A 22,954-nucleotide genomic window follows, 5' to 3' on the forward strand; every position below is an offset into this window, starting at 1 on the left:
CCCCGCCCTGGCCCCGCCCTGGCCCCCCACCTCCATCCCCCTCCCTCCCCTCACTGCCCTGTGAACCCCAGTGCCTGGCAGCAACGGGAAGGCCCAGCTGCCCACTCCGTGCGGATCCGTCAGGGGCTGAGGAGCCTGAGTCCCCCTGCCTCATCTCTGAGAACCTACATTTCTCCCCACCTTCCCGCACAAAAGAAAAGGCATTTAAGCGGAGTTCTTGGGTAGGACCCTGCTGGGCGGCATGTGGTCCTTGGCCCAGCATCTTCCGTACCATCCAGGAGCGCGTCCGAAATGCAGAATCTCAGTCCCCGCCCTGATTCTCTGAGTCAGAATCTGGATTTTCACAAAATCCTCAGGGGACTAGAGTACATTTTCAGATTTAAGAAGCAATGGTGCAGGACGGTGGTTCTCAACCCGGCGGCAGAGTAGTCACCCAGGGAGCTTTAAAAATTGCTGCGTCTTGGTCCCCACCCCAGGGGTTTTGCTTCGATTGCCAGGGGGAAGCCCAGGCACCAGCATTTTATATAAACACACTCCAGGTGATCCTCATGCAGCCAAGGCTGAGACCCCCTGGGGTAAATGATGAGTAGACTCGAAAAGATAGGCATGAGATACAGCACGGTCCCTGCCAGGGCGCTGTGACTTGGGTACAGGTGTGCCTGGACACTGAGGTCCCACCAGTCACTGCCGGCCTCGAGGAGCCCCCTCCAGTGACCTCGATGAACTGAGCACACGTCAGAAATTTCCATGTGTCACGACTTGTTAAAGACACACGTTTATAGGGCCTGGGGCTTCCGTTTTCTTTAGTTTCGCGCCTGCCGTTTGCCATTTTTTAGAAGGCAAAGGTGAGGGAGGCGTTATCCCGCCCCTCGCGGGGCTGACGGCAGGGCAGGGGCAGGGCCAGGCGAGTGAGGTGCCCAGGACACACATCAGGAGGCAGTACCCACTGTCAGGATCATGCACGTGCACCTCAGGGGTCACCAAGCCCCATCACAGCCCAGGTGTCCAGTTTTACGTAGGAAGAGATATCAATGACCAAGTCTAATGCCATGTCACAGGTGGCATAATCAGAGTCTCTAAGGCACAGCTGAAGCAAAGGCAGGGGTCAGCTCTTCTTAGGAAAACATCCTTTGGGGTTTTCAGCAAGTGTCCCTCCGGGGAAACCTGCACTGTTTTGCCCTTTCCCTGTAACAGCAGAGAACGTTTTATCTTGAGTCGCTGGACACACTCTCCATGGCCTGACACGATGGGCTGTACCCTGCAGGCTCTGAGAGCAGATCCTACTCTTTAGGGTCTCAAGTAAGAAGGGCGAAGAGGAGAAACGGGCTGGGTTTATTGAATGAGGAAATGATCACAGCCCGGAGCTTGGGCCCAGAAGCATCGTTAACTCCCCCTTCTCCCCAAACAGTCGTGAAACCCAGTGGGGTCCACCTCAAACTGGTTCTGAGGTTCTCGGACTTCGGGAAGGCCATGTTCAAACCTATGAGGTAAGTGACTGCTTTCCTCACCTCCATACGCACAGCTGTGGCAGCCCTGGGGGAGTGCTGACCAAAAATGAATAAAAGTGGTCTAAAATCTTTAAGCCAAGCATTTATAGACCCTCTTTGGGGCCATCTGCACAAGCATACAACTGTTTTGGTGATAATGATTCAAAATAGCAAGAGCTGGGTCTTTGCTAGTATTTCTGCTACACGCTTGACGTGCATCGTGCCTTTGGATCATCAACCATCTCATGAGTCGGGGACTGTTACAGTGTCCACTTTATGGATGAAGACACTGAGGCCAGGAGAGGCCAGCTCGCCCCAACCTCCCAGCTGCAAGCAGTGCAAGCAGGAGTCAAACCAGGCAGCGGGACTGCCAAATTCACACTCGGCCTCCAGAAATGAGCCTTGCTTTCTTCCAGGGCTAGGACCCTCAAAAAGGTTAGCGATACCTACACAATAGTACTTGTTTTGATTGAAAAACTAGACCATGAAGAAAGGCTACCCCGAAGCCAATCACACTATTTTTTTTAATTTTATGTATTTAATTTGTATACAGCAGGTTCTTATTAGTTATCTATTTTATACATATGAGTGTATACATGTCAATCCCAATCTCCCAATTCATCCCACCACCACCACCACCCACTGCCACTTTCCCCCTTTGGTACCCATACGTTTGTTCTCTACTTTTTTAATTTTATGTATTTAATTTGTATACAGCAGGTTCTTATTAGTTATCTATTTTATACATATGAGTGTATACATGTCACTCCCAATCTCCCAGTTCATCTCACCACCACACCCCCCTCCCCGCTTTCCCCCCTTGGTGTCCATACGTTTGTTCTCTACAGCCAATCACACTTTTAAATTAATGTCTATTTTATTCGTAACAGCAGCAAATACATGCCTTTAAAATTTTGTAGTGTGTCTGTGTGGGTGAAATAATAGGTATGCAGTCTACGGACAGAGCTTGGTGCGCGTATGGGTTCCTGGCCCCCAAAGGGTCTGCAGCAGAGGTGTGAGATTCCTGAATCAGGAATGGTCCCCTGGACACGACACGCCCACGAGAAAATGGCCCAGGAGGGGTCCCGTTACCCAAGTCATGCTTCTTGCCAGAAGGCACGGTCTTCCGGTGGAATCCCATTCGGCTGACTTAGATTCCAAAACCTCCGTCGACGGAGAGGCATACTGAAGGCCCTGGAGGTGGGTCTGATGGTCGAATGAGCACTAAATAAAGAGTCTTAGCTCTGAGCCCTGCACTGCCCTAGCAAAAACCCTTATAAAGCACTAAGCACTTACATACTTAGGCATATAAAGTACTAAGGAGAGCTTTATAATACATCAGCTGCACGTTGAATCACTTGGGAAGCCTTGAAAAACCCCGATGCCTGAACCCCCCCCTCAGGGGGTCCAGTAGGATTGGTCTGGGGCCCCCTCTAATCCCAAGGCAAGGACAGCCTTGAAAACCACGGCCACACAAGGAGATCCTCCATTTTTCCATGTGAAGATCCAAAAATCTAGTTATTTGGTCAATTTAAATAAATAACAATGTATTGGGAGATTGGGATTGACATATATACACTCAAATGTACAAAATAGATAACGAATGAGAACTTGCTACATTAAAAAGAAATAAAATTCAAGAAACGGAGTACTACAAAATAAATAAATAAATATATAACGATGTACATGAAACGGGGGAATGTCTGCCTGTATTTAATTTCCCGATGAAAAACAATCTCATCCTAAGAAAATATATATATATATCTCATCATATAAAACAGTACAGAGATTTGGAAATATTGCTTCCCCCCCACCCCCAGTCTCACATGTCACTTGTCCAAAATTTTTGACATTGGTCCTCAGCACCGCTGGAGTCGAGTTTGGGGTCAATGTTAAATCCACGTTAAATTCTGCCCCTGTCACCACCAGCAGCCTGTTTTAACCAGTTCAGTCAGGTAATAAAAGCAGCATCTCAGCTGAATGAATCTGTACCAAACAAAATAAAGAAATTGAGAGGGAGCCCTTGAACATGGAAAGACTCCCTTTTCTGAGGGACAGCTTGGGGAGGGGGGGGTCTCATCTTATATCAAGCCTATAGAGTACTAAAAAGAACTGTGTTCCTTTTAAAAGAGAGCGACAGCCTTGCGCACACAGGGCAACCAGCCCAGGCCCAGAAGCAGGCACAAGATTCTTGGGTGCCACTCAGCTGAACACAGGGCCACCGTCGTGTTTGGGCCGTTGGAGGGTTTTAAATGATCGTTACGGTTAGTTGTGCATGTTTCATGTATAGTCCTAACTGAGCATCAGTTAGAGAGGAAGCAGAAAGAACACTGATGCAGAAACACGAGATGTTAAAGAGAAGCGTCAAAATAATGATAAATCTGCAAATTCACCATTTATCGCCAGATCCACGAATTGCATTCTCTGAGCAAAATTCATATGTGGCACATTAAGATGTCTGTAATTTTTTAAAACTGGAAGCTAATAGAAAGTGGATGAGCTCTGTTTGGGGGAGAAAAAACTACTCACACTTGTAGTGTTTTATTTGCAAGAAAGCCCACGAAGTAACAGCCTGAAATCTCTTCTCCTCCTCGTCAATTACGAACAAAACGCAAAAAGTGCTCAACTGAACGAGCTGTTTCCCTGAGTATAATGCAAAAGCTTCCAACACTAGATCACAAAAGCCATTTGATCTACGCTCACGCCATAACACAAAGTTTAATCTGCATTTTCTAAAATTTCGTCCCAAGCCAAAGTATCATTTTAAAATGTATTTCGGGCTTCCCTGGTGGCGCAGTGGTTTGAGAATCCGCCTGCCGATGCAAGGAACACGGGTTCGTGCCCCGGTCCGGGAAGACCCCACATGCCGCGGAGCGGCTGGGCCCGTGAGCCATGGCCGCTGAGCCTGCGCGTCCGGAGCCTGCGCTCCACAACGGGAGAGGCCACAACAGTGAGAGGCCCGCGTACCACAAAAAACAAAAAACAAAATGTATTTCTTGAAAAAGCATGCATTTTTTTTCTACAAGTAATGTAAAGTAAACAGCATTTGTCCGTTTTTAAAAAAGGAAAGTAGAAATTTATCTCTGGGTAATACAAATTATGACCACAAAGATTATATTTTTAATGTAATATAATTCAATAGACGCAATGAGAAATACATCTGTGCTTCTCAAGCTTTGGGAAGTACCGACGTAAAGGAGAAATGACTTTCAAATTTAAAATCATGCCTAAATATGCCGTACAAAAATAAAGAAATGGGGCTTCCCTGGTGGCGCAGTGGTTGAGAGTCCGCCTGCCGATGCAGGGGGCGCGTTCTAAAGGGCATCCCAGAGATTGTGTAGTCTCTCTTTTTTTTAATTTTAATTTTTTCTTTACCTTTTTTTTTTTTTTTTTTTTCCTGGCCAGGGGTTAAACCCATGGGTCGCAGCCGTGAAAGTGCTGAGTCCTAAACACCGGACCGCCAGGGAATTCCCAGACTGTGTATTCTTACATACAGAATTCAGGAATGAAAACGAGCTGAGGACACATGGACAGTCCTGGCTGACCTGGACATTCGGCGATGCTATAAGCAGCCCTGGGTCAGGCCTGGGCCGTGCTCTAAGTGTGGCTGCACCTTTTAAAGGCGAGGGCCCGCCCTGGGCAGCCCCTTGCCGTGGTTTCCAGGACTGGCTGGCGTTTGGGACGAAGCGCCCATCACTGTTTCCATTTCGGGCGCCGCGTACTTACAGCTCATTACACAACATTACGCTGATTTACAATTACATTGCCCTCGTGCGGCCCCGCACGGTGGAGTATAAAATAATTTGAAGATCATCCTTCTTCCAAGGATTATCAGCACTGAGGCCAGTCAACCTGGGGCCAGCAGCCGGGATGCCCTTCCTATTACTGGGAGGCACCTAAACATACATGCCCAGCCGGCCCTTCATGACCAGGCAGGATGGTGCTTTTCAGGAATCTAGGAGGGATTCTTTAATGTATATAAGTACATATCCTCTGCATTAGCCTCCCTTCGGCCTCTGGCATGACCCGCTCTCACGACCCAGGTGAGGTGCCTCCGAGTAGACGGTCGATTCACAGACCCAGAACTGTTTGCTCTCCTGTGTCAGTCATGCTAAATTGCACCTGTAGGGCACCTTTCCCTTTATAGAGTTCTGTCTCGTACCCCACCTCTCTTGATCCTTGGCCCCCGGGTGTACACACCCTCTGGTGTGTCAGCCAGTGCCCTGTCTTCTGCGTATCTGCGGAAGAATGGATTTCTTCCCTCCAGCCACTGGGCTTTGCAGAGAATCAGCGGCCGTCACCAGAGCTGCTCGAGAAGGAGGCTTGGCACCGCACCGGGGCGCCTCCAGGATGGTCCGCGTCCTGCAAGAAGCTTCGCCCCTCCCGCCTGCCGGTCTCCCGGCCGAGGGAGCCACGGGCTGCTCCTGATGTGCTGTCCCATCATCCGTGCATCCCTGAAAAGCATGAAGGCGTGTCTTCCTTTCCGTCCGGTCACGTGTGTCAGCTCTTTTCTCAGGCTCCCAGCTGAGGTCTGAGTCCAGGGCGTTTTTCCTTCCTTCCAGACAGCTGCGAGATGAAGAGACGCCCGAGGACTTCTTCTACTTCGTTGATTTTCAGAGACACAACGCCGAGATTGCAGCTTTCCATCTGGACAGGTAGGGTCTGGCCCCAGGGAGGCGGCGCTGACTGCGGAGGCCAATCCCCAGAGGGCGCCCCAGGGAGACGCTGCCCTCCCGGCCACTTCTTCCTGGCACTTCATCTTCTTCGTGGGTCCCAACACCTTCAAACCCAACACGACCCATCCAACCCCATGGATCGAAAATCACAAGGCCTTTTTATTTATCTATTTATTTATTTATTTATTTTATTTTTGGCTGTGTTGGGCCTTTGTTGCTGCGCGCGGGCTTTCTCTAGTTGCGGCGAGAGGGGGCCTCTCAATGTGGTGGCTTCTCTTGTTGCGGAGCACAGGCTCTAGGCGTGCGGGCTTCAGTAGTCGCGGCTCACGGGCTCAGTAGCTGTGGCTCGCGGGCTCTAAGGCACGCGGGCTCAGTAGTTGTGGCACACGGGCTTAGCTGCTCCGCGGCACGTGGGACCTTCCCAGAGCAGGGTTCGAACCCGTGTCCCCTGCATTGGCAGGCGGATTCTTCACCACTGCGCCACCAGGGAAGCCCCACAAGGGCTTTTAATGTAATGAAAAGAGTCACTTAGGAAGAAAACTAACCCTGCCAGACTGCCCAGGCTACACCTGAACCTGACATTGTGATTTGGCTCTAGTTTCCTGCCCTGAAAGTGGGGATAATGTGCCCACGGCCATTTCCCCACAGGGTCTCACGGTTACGATATTAAAAGGTGAGAGCACCTGCCTCAATTTCCTAGTTCCCTCTGTTTGGCTGTCATTGCTACTCGAGGTGTGGTCTGGGGACCAGCAGCCTGGCCACCCCCGGGAGCTCTTCAGAAATGCAGACTCTCAGCCTCAGCCTGGACCCACTGACTCAGAGCTGCATCTGAACAAGATCGCGGGTGACCCATGTGCACACTGGAGCGTGAGAAGCGCTGAGCTAGGACACAGCTTGGAGGGTGGAAGCTTCGCCCAGGAGGCCTCACGGGATAAGGATTCCTTTCCCCCCACCTTCTCCCAGCCCCTTAGATGCAGGCTTGCCCTCGGCACGGTCAGCTCTGCACTGCGGAGACCCCCCACCCCCCACCCCGCCCTCGGCTGGGTGTGGTCAGAAGGCCGGTCCGTTTCTTTTCTTTTTTTTTTCGTTTTTGGATCCTGCCGCTTGGCTTGCGGGCAGGATCTTAGTTCCCAGACCAGGGATCGAACCCGTGCCCTCTGCAGTGGAAGCGCGGAGGCCTAACCACTGGACCGCCAGGGAATTCGCAGCAGGTCCATTTCTAATGGCGATCATCCCCCAGGTCTGAACTGGCCTCCCCCTCTTTCAGGATTCTGGACTTCCGACGGGTACCACCGACCGTAGGGAGGCTAGTCAATGTCACCAAGGAAATCCTGGAGGTCACCAAGAACGAAATCCTGCAGAGTGTTTTCTTTATCTCTCCAGGTAGGCTTCCGGCCAAAGCAACACTCTGGGTCTAAGAATGTGGGTGGCCAGTGTGGTCTGACCTCCTGCTGGTGGCCCCATCCCCTATCAGGCGGCTACATGCTGCCATCAGACGCTCGCACCCTGGGCCACCTGGGCGTCACACAAGGCGACCTGGGGATGGCAGACGGCTGGACATGAGACGCTCACCAGCCTGGGCCCTGAACTCTGATGCGGCCGCCCCCAAATCAGATGCCACCCATCCGAACAAAGGCCGGGTTGGTCGCGTGGGCGCGATGCCGCGAGGCTGGTCCCACGCTGTCTCTACTCTGCGACATTTGGGAGCTGGTCCCCAGGATGCGCCGTTTAACAGCATCCACGAGCCCCTACATCGGGAAGAGGCGCTGTTTTCTTCTTCCCCGGCCTTTCCCCCCCGAGCCGCGGGTCCAGGGTTTCCCTTCCCTCCTCATGGATGTCGTGGGGCAGGAGGATGGCGCGCACCCTCCTCTTACTGCTCTCCTTCTCCGCCTCCAGCCAGCAACGTGTGTTTCTTCGCCAAGTGCCCGTACTTGTGCAAGACGGAGTACGCCGTGTGCGGCAACCCACACCTGCTGGAGGGCTCCCTGTCCGCGTTCCTGCCGTCCCTCCACTTGGCCCCCCGGCTGTCCGTCCCCAGCCCCTGGATCCGCTCCTACTCGCTGGCGGGCAAAGAGGAGTGAGTGGGCCCCCGGACCGAGGACTTGCTCGCCTGGCTTGGGGAGCCCTGACGCTGCCTCAGTCTCACGCGGATCCCGGTGTCCGTTCTGTCCCTTTCGTTCACGCGTTTGGTTATAAAGAGCCCACTGCGACCCAGCACTAGATGCTGGGGGAGACAGAAAGGACAGACCTGGGCTGCTGTCCCTTCAGGAAGCCCTGCGGTCCAGCGGGGCGGCAGACGGTAGCCAGGTCGGGAGAACGCAGTGCCCGCCTGCTGTCCCGCAGAGATGCCCGCGGGGAGGCCGCGGGAGGGAGCGGGTTTGCCGAGTCCACGCCGTGAAGCCGGGACCTCGCGGTTGTCCCCCAGGGCGAGGCGCACTCCCGGGCCCAGGGCAGGTCCTCAGTTAACACGGGCGAGGTGACGGAATGAGTGCGCTCGTCGAGCCAGACACCCAGCCGTGGTGGGAAGAGGAGTCACCGGGCCAGAATCTCTGGGCGACGTGACAGATCCTTAGGGCCTCATGAGGCTGAGGAAGACCCTCCCCAGACGGAAAGGGACCGGGGGGCGCCCTAGGCGGAGGAGCCCATGTGGCAGAGGAATGGCAGAGGATGGCCGGCGGGGGGCTGCGAACGGCTCGGGAGACCGGGGGGCCGGCGCCGCAGAGGCTGGGCGGGGGGCCCTCCCGGCCCGCGGTCAGCACGGCGCCCGGCCGGGCGGAGGCTCCGGAATCGCGCGGAGAAAGGGCCCCACCCTCCGACCCAGGGAGCCCGCTGCCCGCGCGGGTCCTTGCCCGGGTCCTCCTGGGGCTGCCTGCCGCCAGCGGCCCGGCAGGACCGGGGGCATGGGGGCGGGGGCGGGCGCCTTGCCGTCCGCGCTTCTGCAGCCCAGGCCCTCTTCTCCGCTCAGGTGGGAAGTGAACCCTCTTTACTGCGACACGGTGAAGCAGGTCTACCCGCACAGCAGCAGCGGCCGTCTCCTCGACATCATCGACATGGCCATCTTCGACTTCCTGACGGGTGGGTGCTGCCCGCGGGGCCCGGCGGGGCGGGGACCCTGCGGCCCGGGCCGCCCGGCCTCGGTAGCCTCGCGCCATCCACGGGCTCCAGGTGGCAGAGGCCGCGGGGACAGGCGTGAGCGGCCCCTCCTGCTAGGGGGCTGCGGGGAGGCGCGCGGCGGGCGCGGCGGCGCGGCCCGGGGACGGCTCGGCGGGAGGGGCGCCGCTGTGCGCCCTGGAGCCCGGGCCTGCCTGAGCAGGGGCGCCGGGGCGGGGGGGAGAAGCCCCCGCTGGACAGCAGCTCACGCCGGCGCTGTGCCTGCCTGGCTCCCTCCGTGACCCCCCGGCCACCCTGGGGGCGCGACAGCCGGCGGCCCGGTTCCGACTGCGGCGGCCTCCGCACCCCCGCGGGGCTCACAGGGCGGGAGCCCGCGCCCACGCCTCGCCTCCCCAACAGGAAACATGGACCGGCACCACTACGAGATGTTCACCAAATTTGGGGACGACGGGTTCCTGATCCACCTGGACAACGCCCGGGGGTGAGCGCCCCCACGGTCCCCTCCCGGAGGCCCAGCGCACGGCTCATCCTCGGGCTCGGCCTTGGCCCCCTGCGGCCGGTGAACAGAGGAACGAACGGATGCTTGCTTTTGCCGGCTGTGGACAGAGGCTCTTGGGACCGGACGGAGGAGAAGGGCTGGAGGGGCAGCCGCCGTGATCCCGGGCATTTTACCCCAAGCTGGGATTCGAAAACGGCAGAGGGGGAGGCAGGAGGAAGCACTGAGGCGGGAGGTGGTGCCCGCCCCCCCGCGCCCCCCCCGGCGCCCCCGTGAAAGCCTGTCTCTCCTCCCTGCAGGTTTGGACGGCACTCGCACGACGAGATCTCCATCCTCTCGCCGCTCTCCCAGTGCTGCCGGTGAGCTTTCCGTTCAGGGACGGGTCACAGCTGTGACACTTCGTCCTGCTTGCCACCCAGCTGCGCAGGTCTTCACCAGTTTTCACTGGCCGAGGATGTGGGTGGGTAGAATGACAGGAACCACCTCATTCCTTATGCGACAACCACAGAACTGTCCCCAGCACTTCTCACACCTTCATCTCTCAGCAGATGACTTAGGATCTAATCTTTTAAAACCTCTCGGTCGCCCGCTTTAATAACACACTCAGATCATCACTCACTTTTCGAAGAGCCCGACGGCCTCTGACAGGACTAAGCAGACCTCTGCTGCGGCCCGCACTCACACAAGCTCCTAAGTATCACTGCCTGATCACCAGCTAGGCAAAATCCTGACTGAAGTCCCATAAACTCATGTCACATCAAAGGAGGTACTCAGGCCTCTGCCTGGCCAACACCTCTCCAGAGTGTCTACCCTGCTTCTACGCCTCTCTGGTGTTCCGGCCGAGCTGGTCAAGATCGGGCACCTGCTCAGCTGCAGTGTCCGGAGCTAATCAGAAATACGTGGTCCACACAGAGCAAAACGGTCTCTATTTCCAGCTGGAAACCTCAGAGCAGAGCCCGAACTTTCTCTCTCCTCTTCTTGGGGTAACTCACGTGTGCCTCCCTCCCTGCCCGCTTCCTCTCCTCCTGAGTAGGAAAGGCAGGGGCTGTGTACGACAGTGCGTGGACACCTAAGCTGCTTACACATCTGAGTCCAAGTCACATTCCCACATAAAAAGAAATCAGAATCCTAAAGGCAAGGTTGGCCCTACCCCATTTCCATCCCCGATTTTAGAATCCGACACCGAGAAATCAGAATTACAAAGTCGAGCAGAAACAACTTGGAGCCCAGCGGTACCCGCAGCCTCTGAGATGGCAGACATCTTCATCGTTTCACCTACTGGAAACTTCTCTCGTTAGCTTTCAATTCCCTTGAGAAGTCATTATCACACAGCACTTCTGTTTGGATTCCCCAGGGAGCAGCCGACGCGTGTGGCGTCACAGCTGGTAGCGTACAGATGCTTGGCAGGACGGCTGGGCCAAGGACCGCAAAGTCCTAGCCGTCACCCTTCATCCGTTCCCTTCTTACCGGGTTTGCATTAAGACGCGCCTGAGAAGACACTGGGGGCGGAGGCTCTCCAGACGTCAGCCCCCACCACCGTCGGCGGGGAAGGAAGTAAGTTCGAGAAGTTTCCTTCTTTACGTTCACTTACTTGGTCCCCTGGCTTTGTCCTTCCAGAATAAAAAGGCAAACACTGTCGCGCCTGCAGCTGCTGGCCCAAGCCGACTACAGGCTCAGCGACGTAATGAGGGAGTCGCTGCGGGAAGACCAGCTCACGCCTGTGCTTGCAGAGCCGCACCTCCTCGCCCTGGACCGCAGGCTCCAGACTGTCCTCAGGACCGTGCGGGGCTGCATAGAGGCCCACGGAGAGCACAGCGTCGTGGCCAACCGCTCCACAGGCCAGCCGGCCCCAGACTCCGGCCCCAGCTAGGGGCTCACGAGTCCGGCCTCGGAAACTACGCCTGGAGCCCGCGGTGGGCTCTGGAGTGTGGACCACGGTGTCCTGGCGGGCCCCGGCCAGGCTGGGGCCTGGTCAGGAGCTCATGAAGCAGGCAGGGCACTGGGGTGACTCCGAAACAGCAAGGGAAGTGGGAGGCACTGCACTTTCCCCCCTGGAGCCCGGCCCTGGCCCCCTCTCTCCCCGGGAGCTCTGCTTCAAGGCCACAGAGCACCTGCCGAGCCCACCGGGGAATCCGGACAGGGACGGCCTGGAAGCCTGGCTCCCAGGAGAGAGCGTTAACTGTAACAAATAAAATTACGGGCCGTCAGATGGACACCCCCAGATCTTTATTACATCTACAAGGATACTTCCCGATCCAGATTAATAAACATCTGGCACCTCACAAGCAGACCAAAAAAAAAAAAAAAACCTAAATATGGTAACTCCAACAGGTTCAAAGTAGTCTGCACACTTTCTATTCATATTCTAAACACTGTGACCCAGTCTGAACGCAATAATCCCTACTGACTCATCCTAAAGTAATTTCTCAGAAGTGTTATTGCAAGAGGTGAAAATAACATAGGGATTTGCTCAGAGTTATCAGAAAAGGGATATTTCAACCCGAGGAGTAAACATCAGTTGAAATAACATCAAGGCTGTCAAAGCTAGCATCCAGTAACAATAGAGGGCAAAACAAGGGTGGCCCTGAAGGTGGGACAGCGCAAGAATGGGTCCAGCAGGTACACGAGCCTGGACTAAGCAGAACAAAACCTAAATATGGTAACTCCAACAGGTTCAAAGTAGTCTGCACACTTTCTATTCATATTCTAAACACTGTGACCCAGTCTGAACGCAATAATCCCTACTGACTCATCCTAAAGTAATTTCTCAGAAGTGTTATTGCAAGAGGTGAAAATAACATAGGGATTTGCTCAGAGTTATCAGAAAAGGGATATTTCAACCCGAGGAGTAAACATCAGTTGAAATAACATCAAGGCTGTCAAAGCTAGCATCCAGTAACAATAGAGGGCAAAACAAGGGTGGCCCTGAAGGTGGGACAGCGCAAGAATGGGTCCAGCAGGTACACGAGCCTGGACTAAGCAGAACAGCCAGGGCCGACCAGAGCCCACCAGCGACAGTCCTCCCTCCCCTAAGATCCAGGAATCGTCCCCCATCCACCCCCAAGAGGAGCAAGGCTATCTGGAGAAGTCTGACACTCTGGATGCCACTCCCCTCCACTGCTCACTCAGAAATGACTAAGTCAAGTTTACTTTCCAAGCCTCCCTCAAAAGTGGGCATCCCAGGGGTTTCCAGTCTCTTCAGCCTCCTCCCTGCTGACCTGCTCGTGTCTGAATAGGCGGCTTTGTTTCTTATTCAACAATCCATGAAAACACACAGGATAGTCGTGTATTCACATTAATCACTCAGCAAGTAAAAACGGCTGATTTCATCAGCCCAGCTTTTCTGGTACAGGCCAGAGGCGCAAATACCAGTACAAGTGGGGTGGGAAGAAGCTGTCGCTAAAGTGGGTATCGGGTCAAGATGCCTCTAGGCGTCATCCAAGACTTCTGCCGCGTGCCCAGAGACAGAGGTGCTTCTGGCCCACCCTGGCTCCCCCCATTACTGGTACACCGCCCCGAACCTAGCTCCCGATGATACTAACATCACTTCCATTCACAGAGCTCCTTCTCCATGTGCGAAAATCAAACGCAGGCTTCCAGTCCTCCCCGACAGACAGAATCCCTGACCCCCAACGTACCTCCAAGAAAACTAAGGCTCAGGAAGGTTCGCTAAAATCACGCAACTTAATGACTCAAAACTATCCCAAAGCGTTCTTTCCACTGTAACACAAAAACTCAACAGTATCTCACCCAATTTATGAAGTTGTATTTCTTGGCTTTACCACAAAAATCAGTCTTCAATAGAGGAACCTTAATCCCAGAGCCTTGTGTTACTGAGGCATCTCTACTGGTGCTCAAGGCCTCCCACTTCACAGATGGTTTCTTCTACTTCAAGCCTACATTTCCTCTTGGAGGGGGAGCCAGGTAATTACACACAGCAGAACGAGAGGAGAATATTCAGGCGAAGGTGTTCAGAGACTAGCACAAAATGGTCTGAAATTCCAAACTGCAGAGGCTCAGGAAGGCAGGCCCAGCCCCACCTCGACCCAGCCTCTTCCGTGACAACAGACTAGTTTTCAGATGGCCTATAATAAAAATGCTGGCGCACTTTACAGACTGAGCGTAAGAGAACTGAGTTTGACCACAGTATGTCGCGTACCTAGATATCTCCTTATTCACCCATCCATTAGTTTTTCACTAATACCAAAATTAAGCCTCTACCACTTGTCAAAATTACCAGAAAACAAAAGACCCCAGTCTTAGAACTATCAAGTTCTTCCGACACGCTCATTTTGGACCACTGTTCAATCTTCCACGACATAAAAACTCTCCTGTCTCTATGTACGAACTTTTCTTGTTTTCCCGTCAGTGCTACTGACAGCAAAGTAAAAAGTGAAAGGGAGCGGACAGCCCACGAGCTGGTGGAGAACGGGGTCTGGAGGAGCTCACTTAGCCTCCCCCAAAGGCAGGAGGACCATCTGAGTCTGAAGACGGTAAAAAGGGTAGTTGATTCTCGTATCTGTGGTAGTTTTATGGTTGATGAGGTCACCAAGGACACGGAATTAGCGGAGACAACCATCTGCCCCTAGAAGAAATACAGGGCTGTAGGTTCCTGCGAGCCTCTGGTGACATTCCTGTCAACCAACCAGTACACGATCTTGCCTCCTGTGTTATGGTGTGCTGAAGACACCTCAGTTAGCATCCACTGTTGCTTCACGAACACTGAGCTCGGCCAACAGCGCTGCCGCTCACACCTGAGAGAAGCTGGCTCACTCACACCCCTCTAGAGACCCGCCACGGCCTCCTCGCCCTCGGGACCCCCAGCCAGGACACGAGCACTCCTCTGGGGGCCGCTTTAAATAGAGAAATCACCAACAGGAAGTACAAAAATGCAAATAAGTGGCACTAAATAGACCAAAACAAGGGCACCTGATTTCAGCTGAAACTAGAAGGCAGAGTGTGCCTGGTCTGACCTCCGCCAGGCACTCGCGTGTCAGGAGATGCGGGCCCCTCTCCACTCAAGTCCGGGAATGACCGTGACAGTGCCGGGAGTACTGACTTGGGGGTTACAAATGAATTTCCAGCAAGCACGCAAAACTGCAAAGTTCACAAATACAGCATCCGCGAACAATGCGGACCAACTCTGACTTTGAGGCTGACAACAAGGATGCTAAAAAGCCCTCCATCTAGTGGCGACTTAGAAAAAAGCCACAAAGCAAAACGAAACAATTCTGCTCATTCGTGGTTTGGGTTTTTCAGCAGCATCAGGACGAAGCCGCCGCCCTGGACTTCTGTCAGGACACACACTTTACCTTTATACGCACACAGTAACACTGACTGCCGCGTGAAACTCCTTAGGGTAAGGAGGGAGAGATTTACCATTCTCCCTTTTATGTTCTCCTCTCCACAGTCTTTACTGGTGGCTATTATGATGGTGATCCACACACTGCTTCTCCAGGTTGCTTTAGTTTTAGCCCATCTAGAAATACACTGCCAGGGCCTAACAAAAATACAAAAAGGGTTCATCTGTGGTTGGAGATAAAGCAATATTAAGAAAACTAACATCATACTACTTCAATTTTACACTGTCAATATTTAAGTCATTAAAATACAAAAAGGGATTTCATATAAGCCAGTGTTTTAGAGGGAAAATTAAACTACAACCAGTACAGTCAACCCAGAAAAATTTTCTTCAATTATATTCTGCCCTGACTCAAAAGGTTCCAACTCCAGGGGCTTCCCTGGTGGCGCAGTGGTTGCGAGTCCGCCTGCCGATGCAGGGGACGCGGGTTCGTGGCCCGGTCCGGGAGGATCCCACGTGCCGCGGAGCGGCTGGGCCCGTGAGCCGTGGCCGCTGAGCCTGCGCGTCCGGAGCCTGTGCTCCGCAACGGGAGAGGCCGCAGCAGTGAGAGGCCCGCATACTGCAAAAAAAAAAAAAAAAAAAGGTTCCAACTCCACATTGAGGGAGGGGATTACTGAATCTGGACAAAGTGCATGTGTTACAAAGCAGCACAACTTAAGCAATGTTCTAGGCAATACAACATTATCTCCAACTTCACTGGATGTAAAGAAATTAATTCCAATATGCTAATGAATTCAATTTAATTGTCTCCACCTCAGAAATCTGAGAAATAAATGTTAGAAATGACTTTATATGTATGCAAAATATAGAAGCATACCTAAATATACGAATTCCTCATATTAAATTTAAACCAAAGAGTATGCTGACCTAGAAATGACATCCCCCATTAAGTATGGGAAAGTTCCAAAGCCAGAGAACCAGTCTACCCTCAATAAAAAGGAAATCTTTGACCTCTGATTTAATGTTTCCCTTCCATTGCTCAGTACAGATCTGCTACATCTCAACTACCCTTAAAGAAAGGTTTTTAGATTCATTCTTTGACAAACTGAATTGGAAAACACTGAAAACAAACATATTATTCTTTCAAAACACCGATCCCCTAATTCACTTTCGAGTTTCATTCGTGCCCACCGGATTAGCAGCTTCGGCGGGGTGGGGCAGGGAGGGAGAAGAGAAGCAAAGGAGAAAGGGAAGAAAAACTGATTCGTTAGAGAATTAAATTATTTAATCTTTTTTATTACTTGACCTACCATTAAGACAATCGATAACAAAAAGAAGAGGGTACATTAGCACACACAATATAATCAGACTAGTGACCAGGAAACAATACAAAACGGTCCTTTGGCCATCTATGCTTTATAGAGCAGTGGAGTTCATAAACCCACTTGCCAAGCCCAGAAATAAGGGCGTCTAAAGCCCTGATATCCACTGAGACAAATGATGCCAATCGTGATTTCTCACATAGACTGCACAAAGATAAGGCTTTAAATGTGATCATTTTTAAATTCAGACTTAAATTTTCTTAGATTAAAAACTACAAAAGGGAGTAAACAGCAAAGCCAAATGACTTAAGAACAAAACTCATTTAGAAATCATTGTTATGAATCTAAATATACATGAGCATGATTATATACATGTATGAACTCTGCAAATTTATGGCATTCTAAATAATTTAGTTAAGTACAGTTTTGGCATTTAAACAAAGATCAAATCAAGCTTTAAGCTAATAAGAACATAATTTTTACTTTTAATCTTTTAAATATAAAAAGCTAAACACAAAATACAGACCAGAAAATCCTCATTTAGTAAAGATTATTTTGAAAAATAAAAAATTTGAAATACGGTGGCTTTCTATCCCACACTAAAATGTAAATAAAATCTCTTTCCCAGATTTATACTCCAAACTTAGTAACAACCCAAAAGCTGTTCTAATCTATGAAAAAAATTTACCATGACCAATTTAAATTACCTGGGAAAGGGGAAGGAGAGGGGATTAAAAATCAGAGCCAGATGCACACAGATGGAAAAAACGCTTGCAGTCACCCCCAATATAACCCTATATACTATATAAATCACAATGCAAATAAAAGTGCCTACATTATGGAACTGTGAAATTTTGTTTCAAAAAATAACAATAATAAAAGTAAACAGTTGGGTATCATTGGTGCACATGGAATAATGTAACAACACATAACCTTGATACGGCTGGAAAATACTGAAATACAGTTAAGACTCAAAACACACGTTTACACAAAAAAGTTTGCCAGAGAAATAAGGTGGTAGATAGGAAAGCAGAACTTTTCAGTAGGATGGCCTTTTAGACCAATTTGAAACACATACACATCCGACCCCACCCCCGCAAAAATTCTAGTTGATGTAAAAAGGGGAGGAAAGGTTAAAGCAAAGTAAAAAACTTCTTGCCAAATCTCCTGCCCCAGTGAATTTAGTGGGGCAAAGCTCCCAACACTGAACTTTGTCCAACTGCCGTTTCTCCCTTTAGCAATCCCACCTCCTCCATTTTTCGGTTACGACATTTAGTCTGTCTATTCCCAGTAAATCCAATCTCCTGGAATCAGTGCTTAAAGAGCATAAGAGATTATTCTCCTGGACTCAACTGAAGGATATACATTAACCAAAAACTCTAAGTTAACAACCAAGAGTGCAGACCTCAAATTCGTATTCTCAGTTCAGCATCTGATGACCAACACTTGGCACCAGCTGGATAAATGAAGGTGTAAAATCAGATTTGTGAGCTGAGGCAGACGGAGTTAGATCGTCACCCAGTATTCGCAGCTTGCGATTCGGTGTGGACCTCAAACGGCAGGTAGGTATAGAGAGCCACACCTCAACATATTTTAGAATTGGAGAGGAAACATTAAGAACAAGATATAAACAAAACCAGGCAAAGTCGCTTCACAAATAAAAATTCTTGTTAAAAAGAAAAAAAAAAAGAACTGATCATTTCCACGTGATAATTAGCAAAAATGGGCATTTTTCCACCCCTTAAACTAGTTTAAATACAGGAAGATGTCTTTCTACTATACTAAGATTTTTCTATATCTGTTTTTCCTAATCCTCAGAGCTTAATGAGAAATCGTTTATTCTATAAAGAAATATAGCATATATGGCCACAGTCTAGAATCTGCTTATGATAACAGGAAACTTCTGTCACTTGAAAGGCAATCTTGCACGGTGACATCATGACTCTACGGTAACTCATGTGGCGCAGGGTCTGCCCTCACCAGAAAGCATGGCACGCGCGGCCCGGGGTGAACACTAACACTGCACAGAGAGAAGCAGGAACAGCCAAGTCTCCACAGAACGCTTTTCTATTTATTTAACTGTGTATGAGCACTCAGTTAATGCTCCAACATAAAAACGGTGCAATAAGAGCAACTTTTAAGAGAAACCGACAAGAAGCTGCGATGCCAGTGGCCACGTGGCGCTGCAAAGAGGGGCCAGAGAGCAGTCTGCATGGGGAAGCCTGGACAGGGAGAGGTGGAAGGGAGGCATGGGAAGCGGGTTTCAGACGGACAGGGACACAAAACTGTTGTACTGCTGGATGTTCCGTTTGAGGATGTCCGAGCACGGGCCAAGAACACGTTCGAACCTCGGGCGGTCCAGCTTGACGCACTTCAGCGGGCCCCGGGCAACCACGGTGGCAGCGCGAGGACGATTCATCAGCAGCGCGATTTCGCCTGGAGGAGGGAAAGGCCTGAGAGTAGGCTAGCTCCCTCAGAAGCGTCTTCCGAGGGGCGCCCTCCGGGGAAAAGAAAACCCGCAGTTTTCCTCCTAGCAACTCAGTACAGGCCACACTACATCTGCACCTCAGGAAAAAACCAACTGACAGATACGAGACAATCAATAACTTAATTATTAACTGAGTCAAGGTCAAAATCTCACACTACTTCTCTGAGAGCCGAAAAACTAAAATAAAAAATAAAATTCAGGAGAAGAAAAGACAAGATTATGAAAGACCCTGCTAGCTCACTGAGAAGTGACTTACAGAAACTATGTGTTTATTATGAGGAAATCCACATACCAAAATAATCAGAAGGCCCCAATCTTCCCACTTCAACAAATTCTTCATTTTCTGAACGACGCTGTAGCACAGCAGCTGAACCCTATAACAAAATCACCAAAAAGCAAAACACATTAATGCTTTCAAATCCTGGGTGGCATTTTAAATTTCCTATGCGATTTTAGCTACTCTGCAAAAAAAAAAAAAAAAAAAAAAAAAAAAGGACTCGGCAGTTATTTCAAATCCTCTGTGTTCATGTGATAAAAGGCAACTGAAGAGAGTCACTACAGGCTTGATCCTTATTTACCCCAGCAGTTCCTGCTAGGAGGTACTTCTCATCACGCTGAGGTACTTCGAGGGTTCAGACTCAGGTTAGCAAACTGTAGAAGGAGGGCCAAATCCAAGCTCACTGCTTTTATAAATAAAATTTTATAGGAACAATACACCAATTCATTTAGATACTGTCCATGGCTGCTTTCCCACTATGACAAGAGTTGAGTCTGCAACAGAAACACTATGGCTCATAAATGCCTAAATTACTTACTGTCTGGCCCTTTACAGAAAGAGCTCCTCGACCCCTGGTTTAAACAACACCGATTAGCATCTACTGAGCCACATTCACAGCGAATCTGCTCTGTGGATCTCCTTGGCTGGCAAGAGTATCTGCTATACATTTCCATGGATTGTGACGATATAAAACATGGTTAACATTTAGAATTTAAATACCTGCCTTTGATCCTTGTTTGCCAAATTAGCCCAAATGCATGATTTTAACAAGAACGGTGCAGTACATCACAGCCTGTGTGCTAAATGGCTGAGTTCTGTTTGGCTTCTGTGAGGAGAATTAATTCGAGTAGGTCAGAATTCGGCTATTACTTCATGCAAAGCCCTCATTTAAAATGTGGTGGCCTGGCCGAAAACCAAACAAGGACATTTCAAAGGGAACGATAATTTTTAAAGAAAACTGTTTATCTTAAGAACGGTAGCTGTAAATGAGAACTGGTGTCCCCCTTATTCCCCGCCCGGTGCTGCCCCGCCTTTACCTCTAAAATAATGAAGAACTCATCTCCCGGCTCGCCCTGCACCACAATCTTCTGCCCATCTTCAAACTGCACTGGTTCCAACGCATCAGCTACCGTGAGACGTTCCCACTTGTCCAGAGATTCTAAAAGGCAGGAATCAAAAGAATTTCTCGGCATTATTTGGTATGGCTAAAAATCTCAAAACAAAAGGTATAAAGAAGTCAACCAAAATACTCTAGTAGTGGCTCTAATCCAACATGGCACCTGTCTTCAACTACCTCTCGTCTCACCAAGATCCTCCTGTTACTTACAGATGACCCTAGAGCTTTCTTTCAATAGCCCAGTGGCCAGGTTAACCTATCCCAACTGCATCCGATGGTACAGGGATAAGAAAAATGTAATCATTAAGTATTCCTAAAGACTGTCATCAATGCAAATCGAACCTACAATTACAGGACCCAAAATTACTAGCTCCAGGGCTTCCCTGGTGGCGCAGCGGTCGAGAGTTCGCCTGCCGATGCAGGGGACACGGGTTCGTGCCCCGGTCCGGGAAGATCCCACATTCTGCGGAGCGGCTGGGCCCGTGAGCCATGGCCGCTGGGCCTGCGCGTCCGGAGCCTGTGCTCCACAACAGGAGAGACCACAGCAGTGAGAGGCCCGTGTACCGCAAAAAAACAAAAACAAAAACAAAAAAAAACAAAAGTACTAGTTCCAGAGATTCAGAGAAATAATTTATCAATTTAAATCCTCAGTAGAATTTATTCACAAAACTAAGAGTAACTAGAAAATAACTTTTGTTCCCAAAGGCCAAACTAACACCCAAGACACTAAACAAATGTAACCATTTCGGAGAAAGGACAAATAAGGGCAAAAAAGTCAATTCACTATAACAAAGCAACGACTCAAGACTATATTACCTTATAAAAATCACCATTTCCCCTCCCAATGAAGAACAGCTTGTAATAATGCCTCTAAGTCCACATAACAAAATATGCAGAAATGCCTCCAATTACCCTACTTTACTCTAAATTTCCCCACACTTCTAGCATTTTTTTCAGAGAAAGCAAGCAAATGACACCTCTTCTTTCTACAGAGGAAATGCATTCTTGGAAATACTCACTTTCCTGAACCAATAAACTCACTGATGGAGCAACAGAGAAACAAGTCCCAGGGGGAATAACTGTGAAAGTCCACACTCAGGAGAACACTTCCAGTCTTTCTGTCTCTCCAGGAGGAATAAGTAACACTTATTTCTAATTTAGAGGTCTGTCATATACCAGCAAATTAAACACACTTTAAAATTACTTCTAACCTAGTCAAACTTCAACTCTGCATTCCATGTGGTTTTTGTTACCATTAAAAAAAAGAAAAAGAGTTGATAACTGGAGTAATCTTTATGAAATACAATCAGTTTCCTTAAGCATTACTAACCCTTCAATTTAACAATTCTGCATGCAATCTTCCAAAACTTACCTAAAATAGACACTTTACTAAGAAACTCCTCATACATCTTGCGTTTTCTCAGCGTGCTTCCCTATAAATGAAAAAAGAAAGTGTAATTCACATAATGCTGTGGAGTAAGAAATACTGTTTCAAGTAAATGAACAACAACAGAGAAGTCAAAGCTTGCTGCTGCTGCTTGATACATGATTGTTTTCTTCCTGTTGAAGATGTTAAGCCCTCTGTTCAGTTCAATCAAAAACTCTTAGTAACTTGCTCCTAAAGGAAACACCAGGTATATGCCCAAAGAATTCACGAATTAGTGAAATGTCAAAAAAGCAAACAATCAGATCTCCAAACAAAACAAAACAAAACAAAACAAAAACCCAAGTAATATATGTGACTACAGTTGAATATATTTCCAGCCCAGGGTCCTTTTCCACAACCCTGATCCTCCACAGAAGGAAGGACATACAACTGCTACCATATAAACAACATCCCACCCTGACAAAAAAAAGGGCCGTTACCCCAAACTAAACCAAAATGTCTTATCTGCAAGGTTTATTAAATACATCTGGGGGACAGAAAGGGGGAAACACACAGTTGCTCTATAATAAACATCCCTTACACAGTAAATTGCCTTGGCAATTTATATACTTATAAATACATATACATAATATGTATTTATATTGTTTACTATTCATTATGTGATATGTATCTATTACCTATACATAAATATATACACAATAGATATACATATCTCCATCCCCCAGTACAGAAAATTTTCTAAGTACGTCCAACCGCATACCGTCAAACAGCCAGACATGTAATACACAAATTTAAGAAAGCCATTTAAGATGACGAATGCCATTTACTGGGACTTAGACACCCAAGCTACTCCATAAATTTGTCAGAAAGTTCTCATAGAGTCTAATTACATCAGCAGAACGTTCCAATGGTTTTATTACTTCGTTCATTCCTTTACAGTGAGAGGGGACATGAAACCTGCATCACTGCTAATAACCGTCTTTCCATTGAGAGAAGCTGATCGCTTCTGAGTGGCCTTCGATAGCGTCATGCACTTGGAAGCAGCACCTCTCAGGCCGACTGTAATGTGTAAAGATCAGCTAAGGGAAGATGCACTGACTGACAAATGCAGAGATTCCCAAACATAAGCTGACCACTGCGTATACACCACATTTGTTTCCCATGTTACTTCTGGCCAAAGTTTTGTTCTAAAAGATCGCTGTCTCAAACAGTATAATGAATAGTGCTAAGTTGGGCTTAATACGAGCATTCAATCGTTAAAAGTAAAAAATATCCTCATTTTAATGTGGTG

At 49.4% G+C, this 22,954-nt stretch overlaps 2 protein-coding genes across 2 annotated transcripts in view; one reads left to right on the top strand and one right to left on the bottom strand.

Moving 5' to 3' along the window:
• The window catches only part of FAM20A (FAM20A golgi associated secretory pathway pseudokinase), a 47,139-nt gene extending 34,739 nt beyond the window's left edge, over positions 1–12,400 (top strand). Inside the window, exons 4-11 of the mRNA XM_024130286.2 lie at positions 1,409–1,487; positions 6,050–6,142; positions 7,431–7,546; positions 8,060–8,240; positions 9,129–9,238; positions 9,674–9,755; positions 10,070–10,129; positions 11,388–12,400. Coding sequence (XP_023986054.1) covers positions 1,409–1,487; positions 6,050–6,142; positions 7,431–7,546; positions 8,060–8,240; positions 9,129–9,238; positions 9,674–9,755; positions 10,070–10,129; positions 11,388–11,640 — 974 coding nt within the window. The 3' untranslated portion in view covers positions 11,641–12,400. The remainder of the gene's footprint in view (positions 1–1,408; positions 1,488–6,049; positions 6,143–7,430; positions 7,547–8,059; positions 8,241–9,128; positions 9,239–9,673; positions 9,756–10,069; positions 10,130–11,387) is intronic.
• Positions 12,401–17,282: 4,882 nt separating this feature from the next.
• On the bottom strand, positions 17,283–21,758 carry LOC114487683 (cAMP-dependent protein kinase type I-alpha regulatory subunit). The gene is made up of 4 exons (XM_028499143.2): positions 21,649–21,758; positions 20,197–20,318; positions 19,175–19,256; positions 17,283–18,830 (listed from the first exon to the last, which is right to left on the bottom strand). Exons 1-4 carry the CDS (start codon positions 21,683–21,685, stop codon positions 18,658–18,660), a joined length of 414 nt encoding a protein of 137 aa, XP_028354944.1. The 5' UTR covers positions 21,686–21,758; the 3' UTR covers positions 17,283–18,657.
• Positions 21,759–22,954: the final 1,196 nt, after the last annotated feature.

Source organism: Physeter macrocephalus, chromosome 14 (assembly GCF_002837175.3).
Source record: "Physeter macrocephalus isolate SW-GA chromosome 14, ASM283717v5, whole genome shotgun sequence".
NCBI classification, from domain to species: domain Eukaryota; kingdom Metazoa; phylum Chordata; class Mammalia; order Artiodactyla; family Physeteridae; genus Physeter; species Physeter macrocephalus.

Excerpts from the sequence above, each read along its gene's own strand:
- LOC114487683 (XM_028499143.2), bottom strand. The coding sequence starts at position 21,685 with ATGTATGAGGAGTTTCTTAGTAAAGTGTCTATTTTAG. Across the intron at positions 20,319-21,648 it reads TAGTAAAGTGTCTATTTTAG|AATCTCTGGACAAGTGGGAA; the intron begins GTAAGTTTTGGA and ends CCTGCCTTTTAG. Across the intron at positions 19,257-20,196 it reads AGTTCTTCATTATTTTAGAG|GGTTCAGCTGCTGTGCTACA; the intron begins GTAAAGGCGGGG and ends ATTTTGTTATAG.